Here is a 15,037-nt window from a genome sequence, read left to right on the forward strand (position 1 = left end):
GGCTGGTTAGGGATGAAGAAACTAACAAATGCATAGAGATAAAACAGCCAAGGTCTCAGGGGAGGGATACAAGAGTGCAATGTGGAGTAACACAGTGGTTTAGTGAGAGGTAAAGAGAAGGAGAGAAGACGGGGGGTGGGGGGGTGGGAGGAAGAGATTAAGGAAAAAGGCAGAGTGATAGACTGACAGAGAAGAGGGAGGAGAGAAGAGCTGGATGAGAGAGAGGAGGGAGGCCGTCTCATAGAGCGCATACAGCACGCGTGGAGCTGGTGTTAGAGCGAAAGAGAGACAGAGAGAGGGAGGGAGGGAGGGTGGGAGGAGAGAGGGAAACAGAGGGAGGGGGTGAGGTATTTAAACGCCGGAGCAGGACAGCACAGGCGAAGCTCTGAACTCCCCGGGAGTGAAGGTAGGACAGGGAGAGGAAGCAGAAGAACAGAGCTCTACAGTTTTCCTGACGGCCAAGCCCACACACTCACACATAATATTGCACAATACAACAACACACATAGACACACACTCTCACGCACACGCACGTTTGGACTTTCGACTCATCTGTGGACTCCAAAAGCAGTCCTCTGGAACTCTACCTGTGCCCTCCTCGCTCCCACTCATCACTCTCCTCACCTCTTCACCCACCTCCACTCCCTCAGCCTCTCGCTTGGTGAGGGCAGATGGCCATGGCGTGGGCCTCTCTCGGGGGTGCCTTAGGCTGTGCCCTGCTGGCCCTAGTCTTGGGGAGCAGCAGCGTGGATTTCGGGACACCCCCTGCAAGCTTCTACCCCCGTTTCAATCCCTTCTTCTTCCTGTGTACCCACCATGGGGAGCTGGAGGGAACCGGGGTGACAGAAGGTGGGGGAGAGGTGCTACTCACCCTCCAAATTACGGGCAACCCCATTGCCTACACCCCTGGACAGGAGTACCAAGGTGAGCACACCTTCTATGGTGTCCACTTTTTTTTTTTTTTTTTTTTCTCTGCATGCTGAAGAGAATGGAATCTATTGTTTCAGCAGTCTGTTAATGTCTGTATTGAATCATATAAAAATGAATGTTTTAAATTGATCTGATTGTGAATTTCACTGGCTGTTAAGATATAATGAATTTTGTATTATTTAAAAACAGTTTTTAAAATTTGAAGTCAAAGTTAATGAACTTCACTTTGAAATTGTTGTTTTCTTGACGAATACACATCGCTTAATTGTGCTAAAATTCTGCTATGCATAACATACATTAAAGATATTTTAAAATTGTAGAAGCAACAACACAATCAAGAACGATACACTGTGTGTGTACATTTTCTTGCAGGTGTTTTACACATGTACTGCTGTGGTGTGTGCATATGGGAGTATGCAGTTTATGTGGGGTGGCTGTTGTTGGAAACCAGCATTTATGTAACTGTAATAAGTAATGATGCTGAGTGGGACTCCTGTTCAGTCCCATGAGCAGCTTTGGTGTTTTACTGAGCTGTGATCCTGATGCTCCATGTGTAGGTGGCTTCTCCACAGGACTAACAGTGAGATCCCTCCAAATGAATGAGAGAGAGAGAGAGTGTGCAAAAACTGCGAGTGGGAATGGACAAACGGAGCGACACAAAAAGAGATCCTCTGACTGATAGAGATAAAGGTCGGAAATCAGTAAGCCATGCTTAGAGTGTGAGAGGAGACTAATTAATGTCCCCTTTCCCACACTGATGCGCTGGCACCTGGTCCTGGAAAAATGATCCCCTCTGACCGCTCAAACTGTGTCATCATTGCTCAGTCACTCACTCTCACCACTTACTTAACACCGGGGACAGTGACCCACACAGACCAGCACAGACCGACTAAGGTCACATTCCCACGCAACTATCCTCTTCTCAAAAAGTTGGATGTATACATATTTTATGCATATTACTGATTGTATCTCACTTCCCAACTATCTACACATTTTGTGTAAATTGCCTACATCTTTTTCTAATCCTGTCTTTGTTGTATTTCACCTAATTCGATATGATAAACACTGGATTTATTACACTGTTCTTGTGCTGTTAACAACTGCATTCCATTATCATGGCAAATAAACGTCTTGAATTCAAAAGGGATCTGTTCGGCAGAGTTTGTGTAATTGTATATAGGAAGAACAGGATATGAGAAGGCCAGAAAAACAGAGGAGGAAAGGAGAGGAGTCTGGAAGAAGCAGTATTATCCTCTTTCTGAAAATAACAGCCTGGATCAACCATTCAGTCAAGCACCTTTTAACTGGGGCCGGGCTTGTAGGGAGAGCGGGTGGGGAGAGATTTGAATAACTAGCTGGTGGATGGGAGGGATAGAGCGCATGGAGAGGTTTAAATAATTAGCATTAGAAATGTGGTGGACCGGGAGGAGGGAGAGATTTAAATAGGGCCACGGCTAGGATCGGATGGAGTAGGGGAAGATTTAAATGACGATGAGAGGATTGAGCAGATAAGATACCAGCAGCGGGGCTTGCACGGAAAAATGACAGGGTTCCAAGCTGCTCACTTTTTTTTTTTCCGTCCCATGTTTTGGCACATGATGACAGCTCATTGTTAAATTTCTGGGGTTTTGACTGAGTGTGCAGGGGGATGGATAAATGGCAAGTGAACAAGTGAAACGTGGCTGGCTGTATGCTTAGTTGTGCAATCAGGAGCAATCCCAGTCACCCCCCCCCCCCCCCCCCCCCCCTCCTACCCCCCCTCTCTCATCCTCTCAAACCTTGATGGTTACATCTATCCTTACATGTTACTGTGAGCTACATGCTGCATACAGGTGTTAGATTGAAGATGGACTTGTATCTGCAGGCTCTGCTGAAAACAATAAGAGAGGAAGATAGAAAGGGAAAGAACAGGAAATCAAATCTGTTGGTGATGTGGGAATGGCAGGGGAAGTGCCATTTTTTAAAATTTCGGTAAATGAGCTTTTCTATTTTGTCATGCTTCTCTTATCTGGTTTGATCTGAATTGTTTTTGCTCATTGTTTTTATGCACTCTCTGGGCCTTAGTTTTGGATTACATTTGGTTTAATCTTCTAAAAGCAACGTGTGATCTAACCACTGAAAGAGCTGCATGTGGAAATGGTGGGCGGAAGGCATTAGAGATGCTGGCTGTGTGGTTGTTGAAGGGCTGTAGAAAAGAAAACTGAAGAAAGAGCGCAAAAGAGAGAGGTTGTTAGTGGAGGGAGGGAAAGTTTGAAAAGGAAAAGAGAGCGATGACCTCTTATAAAAGAGACAGGCTAAGGTGTCTCAAAGAAAACACCTTAGCATTTGGTGCCAATCAAGAGGAAGATGTCTGTGTGTTTGTCGTACAGTAATTGGGTTTCTGACCTGACCTCACTGCCTCTTGCTTCTCTGTTGCTTTTGAATGATAAGAGCATGTGTGGGCAGCATACTCTGTGAGTGTGTGTGCACTGTAGACAAGATTACTGTGTTTAGCTATCAGAATGAAATGACCAAGAGAGGTTGCGTTACTCTGTGTGTGAAATGTTTGAGAGGGTGGGTGTATTGGCAGGGTCGTAGTGGACAAAATGGAAACAGAAATACTGTAGAGACACTCTGAACTGCTGGGAAACAGAAAATAAGGAGAAATGAAAAGGTTTTTTGGAGATTTGTGTGCTTACATTCAGACTCTAGGGTCAATCCTTGTACTAGACCAATGGGAACCGAGTGTCACTCATACACACACTCACATACTGCCCACATACAGTCTTATCTTTCAAAAGAGAGAGAGAGAGAGGCAAAATGAAGTAAGGTCACGCTGAGATTTGTACTTGTCCTCTAAATAACCAAAAGACCCTTTTGAATCACTTTTGCCACATTCAGAAAGCAGATCTTTATTTCAGTAATGTCAAAGAACTTTTCTTTTTTTCATTTAGTCTCCGACCTCTTTTAACACTGCTGTGAGAATGTGACATGTTCCCCATACAGCAACCACATGTTTATAAGAAGCAACATCAGAATACAAAACCCAGAGCCCTGTTTCTAAACACAGTTAATCTCAGAGTCCAGTTTTTCATTCCTGTTGTTTCTTGTCCCTCTGCTTTTGGAAATGTTATTAAATGTTCATTTTTACAGATGAAGGAATGGTGACACAGCACTGGAAGAAGAGGAAGAGGTGAAATTCCTCAAAACAGACTGTTTTGATATTAGAAAACGTAACCTTTCCAGTAAAGCACAAATTATGAGTAGAGACATCGTTGAACTGTGTTATGCAGCACAATAAAAAGGCACTATTGAAAAGATTGGATTGGGAACAGAATAGCAGTGCGGTGTCCTCTGCAAGTCAGTAGAGAATAGCTGGAAAAATGAAGGTGTATGAGCAGAAATGGGGCCAGTGAGATTGATTGAGTTTCTTTTTGATGTCGAGGAATTTGTACTATTTTTTTTCTGCCGATTGCACCCAGGTTTGTAATGATGCGTGTGCACATCTGATGAAAGCTACAGTTGTGTTTACCGTGTCAGCAGTTTCAAAAACGGGGCATGTTTGTTTGTACAGAACACAGCGAGTGCTTTGTCTGATGTTAATTAGTCTGTCATTTTCATGTTTATGGTATTTAAAAATCTAGAGTGAGTGGTTTTATTCATCAGTGTGTGTATTTGCATATAATGCACAGTGTTTGTGTGTCTTTCTCTATGCAAGGTTATTTGTGTCAGTGTAAAGCCCTGAGTGAGGCACTCACACAAGCCCCTGCTGAGGCTTGCAGGTAGGCAGCGTGGCTGTCACTCTCACCATATTCATTGTTTCTATACACCATTGAAAAGCAAACAATATTCAGTGGGATTCAGCAGTGTGTCTCTACCACAGGGCCACAATAGACAAACAGGAGGAAACAGCGGTGCAAGTGAAAGTGACAGAGGGTAAAACAAGAGAGCTCCTTAGAGAACTAGTTGACAGTACAGGCTGAAATGCCCACTGCAAATCTGTCAATCGTCGCTACAGCAGTCCCTCTTTCACGGACCTTTTCATGTGCAAATGATTGAAGAGGCCCGCGAAACAATCAACATTTCAAGGAGATTTGGATGTTGCCACTAAATGACATTCTTAATGGGAACTTGGAGATAAATTCATCCTCACAAAATGCCATCAGCTTTTCCCATGATAACCTATCAGATTAGACATTGTGAATTACTTCAGCAGCTCTCCTGCCAACCACCAGAAACAACTCAGTGTGTCTTGCAATGGGAAAGAAGCCATTATCTATCTGCAAAGTTGATTACTTGTCATGGTTGGGGGAGTTCTTCTAAGTGTGTGCTGTTGAATGATGTCTGTAGAACAACAAGCCAGTCATGTTGAAGTGAAGGTCACAGATACAAGGCCACGGTAAGGCTGTGGAAAAGTAGATATTATCTCGCCATACACCGGGTCATATCAGTAAAGCCACAGGGAGACGTCATGGAAACACCCATCTTTAAGTCTTCACCAGCAGGCGCTCACAGTTGTCTTTGTCTTTAGATTGAATGCCAAAATGGCATCAATCTGTTGTGACTTCAGCAGCCTGTCGGATATCATCATTGCCCTCTGCTGCACTTAACCTCTGAGGGGACTGTTAAGGGTCTGCTTTTTGACCTCTGACCACTTCTTGTCAGTGCTGCATTTCTTGGAGCTCTGTTCCTGCAGACTGATTAGATTTGGCTGGTGTCCCTACTCTTCCCCTTCACCAGTCTAGTGCTCCTTACATCTCTGTTCAGCTCAACTGTAGCGTTTTATATTTATCTACTTAAGAGATCAAGAGAACTCTTAGTATTTATTACGGTGCAGCAAGCATTGGTCAGTGAACCAACAAAAGACTGGCCTAGTTTTCATGTAGACATCCAGTTTAGGGGAACAGGGACACTGGAAAGGAGGTAAGAGCGAGGGAAGAGCAGAGGGGATAGGGGCTAATGGTTTAATAGGGCTCTCCTGTGAGCAAAGGAAAAGCAACATGCGGATAGTACTAGCACTTTCAAGTGGACCAAACCCATGCATTCATTAGCTTCCCAGCTCTTCAGCCTCTCTGCCTCCTGCTGCTTTGTCTGAATAGGTCACTTCACTGAGTAGAGAGAAGTGTGTCAAGTGTATTACTGTTTGTATGAGCTTGCTGGGTGTGTTTGGGTGTTCTGTCTTTGTGGACATTGAATGATGAACCATTTATAGAGCATTGTATTCACTGAGATATGCCAGTTTCCTTTATATGATGGAGCAGATGGGCGAGAAATGAGAATGGATATTCATTGGGAATCTTCCCTTTGTCACACATGCATGCTTGGCCATGCACACAACACTCAGCACTTAGTGGGTGATCCATCATGACATCGAGACAGGTCAGATGTTCCGCTGGCTAAACACAAATGTCCTGATCAACGGGCTATTACAATTCTTTGTGTCGATGTTACAACAGGATGTGACATAACAGCTTGAATATGAGTATTTTCCTCCTGTCTAGGTGCTAAATGGCTGTGTCAAGTTGTTTTCACAGGGACATGCTGTAGCTATTATAGCATACTGTACAAACCTGTGACATTGTACACCTAACTGGGAATGACAGATTTTCTGTGTATCTGCCTTTATATTTTTGATCATAAAGAGGCAGTGAGTTACATCAACTCTGGAAAATTTGAAGCCATGATAGTTGAGATGGCTCAGATGCCATCTATATGCCACATTTCTGGAAAATTGATTTCCTGGATCAGAGCACGGAGAATCGCCTCAGATAACAATGACATTGTTAGCCTTTGCCAAGCTGGTGCCAAAATGATTCCAGCATGATGCCAGGTGTGGTAGAAAGAGCTAAAATGAAGGCATTGAGTGGATCCCTGCCAGGCAGAGGTGTGTGCCCGTGCCAGTCTTATCTAGGCAAGCAGCACAGAGCTTTTACATTTTTTATTTTCAATTTCCTCAACGGATTCATTTTCCAGCCAAAACAAGAAAGCTCTTAACAAGCAAATCTGAGTTGTGTTTTCAGTAACTTTCATGAGTGGGCAGATGAGTGGGTGTAAGTATTTTCAGGATGTTGGAGTGTGTGCTTGCCTGTTGGGGGTTTGCCTGATTTGGAGTGCCTCTCTGTTGATAATACAAGCTGGGGTGTGCAGATGCTAGGTTCCTGCTGTCCTAGTATGTACTTGCTTGCTGTGTTTCCCTTGTGTCCCTCTCTGCTGTCTGGAGGTTTAAGTTTTAGACAGCATAAGCACCAGTAGAAATTCCACTCCTGGCACAACTTAAGCAACATATAAACCACCCGAAATATGGTGACATTATGAGTTTTTCCATGCCTGAAGCACACATGATTTGGTAGAATTGTAGTTGGTTACTTTCTCATTTTTCTGTTGTTGCTGAAGATTAAGTTTCATGAGGAATTCTGTGTTTCAGCCATTGTATATACAGTACATCTGTCTGTATGGTAAACCATAGTGAGAAACAGAACACCAGCTCACAGAGCCCACACATCGTATTCTAGACCCTGAGGGTGTGAAGATGAATCTCAACCACACTATATTTACTGCCTAAGTTTTCCAATAGAAAACACAAGGGACGCACCCTCCACCAGTCTATTTAATTATTTTTTACTGGCACATTACAGCTCCCCCACCTCCCCCCTTTTCCTCCTTTCCTTTGCTTCTTTGATGTCTACTTCCAACTGACAAACAGGTTGTAAACATAATTACAAAGTTTTTTTCTTTCCAAACCTCCAATGCCCAAAATGCCCAAATACCAGGTCTGCATATGACATTAAGTACTCCATGTGTCTATGCAAACTCATGCTAATGTCCCCATCCCAATCTACCTCATAACAATGGGCCAGTGTTCATTCTCCTTAAGGAGTACCAAGTGGCTCTAAGCCGGATTTTGAAAAGTGATGGATCCCTCTTAAACCTTTCCTCCCTCCTCCCCATCCTTCATGCTGGACGTGTTGTTCTCATGGGGTGGTTTCCCAGCCGCTGTTGATTGGCGTGTCGGCTTTGCCGATGGCCTCTTCCTTGTAGAGAATGGAGCTCCTGTTGGGGGATTGTGTACCTCCTCCTCCTTCTTCTCCTCCTCTTGCTCTGGATCCTCCTCCTGGCGCCCTCATTGAGAGAGCTGTAATCCCTGCTTGGGGGGCAGTGTGTCGTCTGTGCTGATAGCATTCAGAGGACCTTGTAGCGCTCCAGTGGACCCACTACAGAGGAGGCGGCATGGTGCAACTGGCTGGGTGCTGGGCACACGGCGCGTGGCATAGGCGGATTAGCCACAGCCCTACCCCCCATCCAGCGACAGCCTCCTTCAAACAGCCAGGCCCACTCTGCCTAAGAGAGACACGGCAGGCTGGCAGAGGCAGATTACACTGCCCCTCACATGCAAAGGCTCACACATATTCCTGCCGAAAATGACAGCATGGGTGAGGGGGTTGGTGTTTACAAGGCCCCTGAAAATACCTCATTCCCCTAATGCTCTGTTGTGAAATCCCACTTATTAAATGATGTACCTCCAGCCCCCACAGATCTGCGTGTCATCAGTTAGCTCTGATTCAGGATTAGATGATCCACAGAGATTCTCCCAGTAGACCACAATGAAGATAAATACATTCATCTTGCTTTTAGGGTTTATCAAGACTTCTGACAGGCAAGCTTACATTTGCTTGGAGGTGACCCAAGATCATCCTGTATTTGTTCAGTTCAGCCAATAGTCATATAAAAAAAATAAGTTTTTTCAAAAACATTTTGAAATGGGATATCAATGAAACAATGACATATTTTTTTAAAGATAAAATAAATGTCTGCTTCTACTGAGGAGTACCCAGTGGAACAGCGTGTCTTACACCTCAGTGGATCAGGTGTTTGATTGTACCTTTCTTGTCAGCTAGTCTGTGTGACTTGCAACTAAAACTCAGAATGAGAGAGGTCTAGACTGTAGAATAAGTGAGATATCACCTTCCTGCTCAACTGTACTCTAGGGAGACTGACTGTCTTCATACAGTGTAAAGGACAGTGTGCCACTCTGTTTGGCTGATCTGTGTCCTTGGCTGTACTTTCTCTCTAAAAATCAATGCAGAGCTGGTAACATGTCCCAGTCACCTCAGTGCTCTTTTTCATAGGGACTAAGAATGTGAAATCAGAGCTCTTAATCACACCTCAACATTTACCTCAGCCCCCTCTGGTGATGACAATCATGTTTATTTAATCCATTCTCCATTATATATATATATTGATATTGTTTAGGATAAGCAATATGGATTAAAAAGTAAATATTAGGCAAATACCTGTATATTCAACCTTTTGTTTAAAGGCATCCATGCCAGTTGAAAGAGCTTTAGAGTCACAATATTAGCAGATATGACTTAGAAGGACCAAAAGGCAATTAACTCTTATTAGAGGTATACTAGTATTAGTATACCTCTATCAAAGTGCATTGAATTGTGTGGGCAGATGCAGGTGACTACAGAATGTTAACAAGTAAACAGCTAGAGATGTATAAACTGCGGTGATCACATTTAAATTTAGAATTTGTTTTTGGTCACAAACACACCAAATACAAATACAGCCAGGTTAACATAGAACAACTTATTTTAACATAGACATCACAGTGCCTTTGTCAGTGCCTCAACACAACAGAGGAAACAGAGTGATGGAGTAATTGGGTGATCCCTACTATCGAGTGAAAGCAGAGGTCTGAGGTAGAGGTTAAGACAGAAAAGAGGTGGGGATGCGAGAGGGGAGATGGAGGGTGCGTGACAATGTTAATTACAGCAATGAGTGCATTCTTACCAAGCTGTGCTGGTGTGATTAAGACTAGATGTCAAGGGAAACACTCCCCATGATCCACCGCCTGTAGAGACCATCGAGTCTTTCATTACTGCAACCAGCTTGTTAATTAGAAATCAATCTTTCCCCTCTGCTCTGTGCAGCCCCCCTCCACACCACAGTGCCACTCTCCTTCCACCCAAACATTCATACCCAAAAGCTATGGAGGCGCATTGGACTTTGACTAATGTCAGTACTTTTTCACTTAGTTGGCCATGATCTGTAATTTTCACGCCAAGAAAAAGCAGGGAGCGGAGAGAAAAATAGTGAGGCACAATATCCTGCCTTCCTTTCCAGCTCCCAGGACGCCTTTGAGTTCTTCAAAGATTTTGCCAAACTCTAGCATTGTTTTAAGATTGAGGACGGAATTAAAATGTAATAGCTGAGAAAAAAGTTATCATGTAGAGTTTCAACAACATCTGTGTGCAATTGTGTATTTTTAAGATTAGTGAGAGAGAAGATATTTGCTGTGAAAAACTAAAAAAGAACAAGTGATGGCCCATGGCTTTATGGTCTTTGAAGTAGACCCATTTTACATATGTTGAATTGTTGATTTCATAACTAATAACATGGATAAGATTATCTATTAGCCCATGTTTTATAATGATGTAATGTCCGAATCTTCTGAATGTAAAAAAAGCACTGCAAAACAATCAGCAAAAAAAACAAAACTTTTTTCCACATTGTGCGTGATTTTAATGTCACAGACACATACAGTATGTCTCCTAATTATAGTATAAAGATAAAAACAAATGGGGAAAAATATTGTGTAGCAAGAGGAAGAGGGGAAAGAAGGTGTAGAAGACATACTGAGAAACGGGGATGTAAAGTGACAGTTCCATTATTCATATTAGAGCTATTATATCCGTGATAGTGGTGACATGGTTGAGACCGTTGTCAGCTTGGAGTGTTGGAGGCAGCTTGAGCCCGAGCTTGTGCGTGTGCATACAATAGTAGGTGCTAAGAAGCAGTGCAGCTGTCTGGTTTTGCAAAAGGGTGATATATCCAGATGTTTCAGGGCAGAGGTCATTCAAAAACAGGCAACAGATGTTAATATGGTACAGGCACAGGTTGTTAGGCTCATTATGAACTAATTTTGTGCATCAGCTTGAAAACATAAAGAGATTCTTGCATCCCTATTTACAAATGCTCATCTCCATTCTTTTGGTGATTACTGACTGCAATAAAACTATCCAGTTGCCGTTTTGTTACTCTTCTCTCTAGTGTGGACCCTAGAAGCCACAACTGTAATATATTCTGTTTAAAATTCATGCACGCAGGAAAACCTGACTTGTTTTTGAAACACTAATAACAATTGCTGTCCAACATACAGTGAGCACCATCTCTTTTACTTTTTACAAAGCTCAAACAGTTGATACTCTGATAAAAACTGCAGTTTGAAGTGTCAGCCCATGAGGATGACTAGGAGACTAAGACCTGATGCTAACTTACTTACTTATTCTCTTTCATCTCATAAGCCTTAGTGGGCCTGGAATATGCAGTGTTGGAAATACAGGGAAGGATTTTCAGCAAAAAGCAGCAGCAGGGATGTGTTGTGGAAATATTGTATTTTTTAAAAGTACTATATGTAAATAAAGTATTTACCCTTTTTTCTCTATTGGAAATAATTCAATAGAAGTACTGTGAGCCATTTAAATAAAACATGACATGAGTGACTCCAAGTCATTTATTAAGTTTGGTCTATTCACCTCCCCTCCTTGTATGTGATGAGAAGTGTGTGTTGCAAAAACAGCCTGGTTGCCTCTCTACTAAAATAATGATGGACCAGTGCAGGTGGGCAGGGTTTCAGGATGTGTTCTCCTGCAGTGGTTATAAATTAATCGGTGATTTTGACCCCTTGACTCTGAACTATACAGTATATAGTTACTGATTAGCATTAAATAACCAATTAGCATTACACTAAATCCAATAAAACTTGAAACAGCTCTAAAGATGGATAATGAGATAATTTTAATGGCATTCTTTTTCAAGAGAGGGGTAGGAAAGTCTAAACCGAGACAAGGAATGCACTTTCATTGCGTCTTTGTGAGACTTTCAGTGCACTTTGTGTTTACAGAGGAAGTGAGCAAAGCCAGCCATTTGTTTAACTTTTGATTTGTAATAGACTTCTGTGGGCAGAACGTCTCACTTTTTAAAAATTCTTCACACAGCTACATCATTTTTCGCATGTGAAAATATGTGCAACACCATGAATGCCTTTGAGGAAAGGCTGTCTGAAAGTTGTGTGCCATTATGACAGCCTGCTTTTCATTCTGCCCTCCAGTGTGACAGTTCAGAACAGCTATGAACACTTTTTCCCTCTGACTTCACTTTGAGCATACCCCAGCTTTAACTCATATCAGATATTGTTTAAGGTGGTCAGTTGGCCAAAAACAATCACGTGTTAAATTCTTAGCATGACTAATAGGCTGCAAGCCTCTGTTGCTCAGGTTAGTGCAAGTATTCAGCAGTTAAGACTTATCTCTAGATATGTTATTGTGAAGAAGTATACTGATCCCCTCTCTGCTTGTCATCTTAAAGAACTGTTTTTTTCAATTCACAATGATGTGTATTAAATGGTTGTAAAAAGACATCTTTGAGTATACTGTAGGTGTGTCTGGAAAGAAAGATTGCCACTTCTGTTGACATGAGCTTCCGTCCTTCTAAATATCCATGCAAAGCCCTGCTCTTCCTTGTCCAAAATCTCAAGGCCTTGCTTTGACAGATGCCTTCCGGTCATGGTTCACTCAGCTGGGAGGCAGTGTAGGCTGGGCGTGTTGGGGGTGCTTAGAGGTGGGGGACAGACCAGCTGTGCGAAAGGATCGAGGTCAATCGGGCTAAGTTGCCTGATGTCCCTGGGAGGGACATAGCAGGCCAGACCCTCAGAGTGGAGAGAGGAGCACTGAGGTTATTATAGGCTGTGGTTGACAGCTTGGCCCTCATTACCTCCTTCCTGTTTCCTATCAGGGCAGCTCCCAGTGGAGTAGGTGAGATGGAAACGAAGTTATGCAACAATGTTGGTCTGTGTCCAGTGTCTGCATTCTGTCTGTGTGTACTTTCACAGCTGGTCTGAGTGAGTTGTTTGTTTGTTTCTGTGCAAATAGGTAACAATGTGAAGATGAGGTGTCTCTTCACATAATATATACAGATGATTGTGTGTAGTGTCATTGAGCTTGCCATAGATTCTTTTCTTTAATATTTGGTGTTATAGTGTGTATTTGTGGGTGTGTGCTGTGTGTTTCTGCCATGTGCGAAGGGTTGTGGTTTGAGTATTACCCCAGTTTTGTAGGCTGACTGGACTGACTTAATGTTTTCCTGCATTCCTCAGATTTTCTCTCGGGAAGGCAAAGCTGTATGCAGTGGCAACCTTCCTCTGCAACCTGCACAAGTATACATTAAGATAGTCTTTTTTCTGGTTCATCTCTCACCTCTCATGTTTAACACCTTGGCTTTTGGTAGTGTTTTATCATGTTCAGTATGGCTCTGATAAATGGAGGAAGATGCTATGCTTGTCAGGGCTGGGTGGCTCAAGCCTTTTCTCTGTCTGCAGAACACATGGTGTTGATCATAAGGACAGCTCACTCTCCAGTCCTGGCAGTCACCAAGCGACAGAGGGAAAGAATCATGGTGATGCTGAACCCTATTACAATATAACCCTTTACAGCAACCACTAATGATGCATCTTTTGCTTAATAATATTGCCTTTATGCTGAATGTTTTGTAAATCCAATGTTTTTACGGTGCTTTTAATTAGCAGTTGTGCAGGATAGTGTTGCTTACTCATTCAAGTCTTGGATGTCTTGTTATCTAGTTGTCTTTCAGTCTTACATCTACAGTTCTTTCTCACCACTTCTCCTCTCATCCTATCAAGATTTCATCAAGATTGATGAAGACAAAGTCCAGATAACAGAACTGTAGCTTATCAAAACCTATTGAGAGTCTCGCAGCAGAGATCAGTACTTAGATGGGATCTGGGGGTGTTGAGGCCTCTGTACAATGAACCAATGAATAATGTTGAAAGCCCAGAGAGATGATTTGCTATCATAGCCAATCTCAGGTTAAGAGAATAGCCTTTGAGTTGTCACAACGTGATGTGCTTCTTCTGAACATGCAATGTTCAGTTAGAAACAATGAAAAAATGTTCTGTCGTGGCTGATTTTGTCTTGTTGATTAGTGGATATGCCTTCTCAGTGGGGTTATATCCTCCTTGTAAGTCTAATGTCAATCTTTTGGCTCATCCCTAAGACAGAAAAGCATACAGTATACAGTATATTTTGTGCAGAATAATATGACTTTATTATATGTAAATTATGCTATCCCAAAAATCATAACAAAAGGAAAGCAAATGTCCCCGGAGCATAAGAATTTAGCTCTTTATACAGAATAACATTCACACCTGTGCTTGCTCGTGTTCAAGCATGTGACACACAGGCTCATATGGATGTAAACAGACACACGCATACATCGCATCATATGAGAGCAGTACAATGAAGTGTGATTTTGAAGCAGATTATGTGTGAGGAACAGGATGCCTGTGACAGAACAGCCTCTTCACTCCTGTTTTTCTCCACGGCTGTTGCAGGGGTGAAGCCAAGTTAGGGAGGCAGGAAGGCTTCAACTCTCCTCCTTGGTAAACAGAGTAGAACCTCAACAGAGCAAATGGACTGCAAATGGCAGATTACAATCTCTGGCAGCAGTCATAAAATGACCAGTTAACTGGTTTTAAGGGATAAATTGCTTTCACTCATCCCAGTGCAGAAAATGTTGGAGATGTTGTGGTTAAGCAGACCTGTAGAAGCTCAGTGGCTGGTGGGTTGTCTGTGATCTAGTGTTTCACAGCAGCAGATGGCAGTGCCAGCAGGCCAGGATGGTGCCAGAAGGTTACGCAATGGAATGATGCCTCTAAGACCTGACTGGAACACCGCATGACACATATATGTGCAGAAACACACTTCCCACACAGTCTTCTGAAGCTGTAGAGAAACATTCATACTTACACGATTCACTTGGTCTGCATCTTCTTGAACTTTAAAGAACCAGCCCTTATCAGAAGACATAGCAGCCTTTCCTTTGTGGTGCCATGCACAGGTGACTGACAGTTCGAACCATTTCAGGAAGCTCAGGGTGAAGTGGCACCCCAACATTGGCATGGCCATGGAAGCAGATGGAACTTTAGCTTCCCCATGGTCTTGTCTCCATTTCCTGATCCTCTCTGGGGCACGTGTGTGTCTGCCAGTGGGATATGGGTCAGATGGTCAGCTATCTTTATCCAGATTGTTGCCAGGAAAACCTCCAT

The 15,037-nt window shown here is 42.9% G+C and overlaps 1 protein-coding gene across 1 annotated transcript in view; it reads left to right on the top strand.

Annotated features, from left to right (window-relative positions):
• Positions 1 to 364: 364 nt before the first annotated feature.
• Positions 365 to 15,037, top strand: part of reln (reelin) — a 107,264-nt gene continuing 92,591 nt past the window's right edge. Inside the window, exon 1 of the mRNA XM_044357227.1 lies at positions 365 to 924. Coding sequence (XP_044213162.1) covers positions 672 to 924 — 253 coding nt within the window. The 5' untranslated portion in view covers positions 365 to 671. The remainder of the gene's footprint in view (positions 925 to 15,037) is intronic.

The sequence above is a fragment of the Thunnus albacares genome, chromosome 7 (genome assembly GCF_914725855.1).
Source record: "Thunnus albacares chromosome 7, fThuAlb1.1, whole genome shotgun sequence".
In the NCBI taxonomy this organism is placed as follows: Eukaryota; Metazoa; Chordata; class Actinopteri; order Scombriformes; family Scombridae; genus Thunnus; species Thunnus albacares.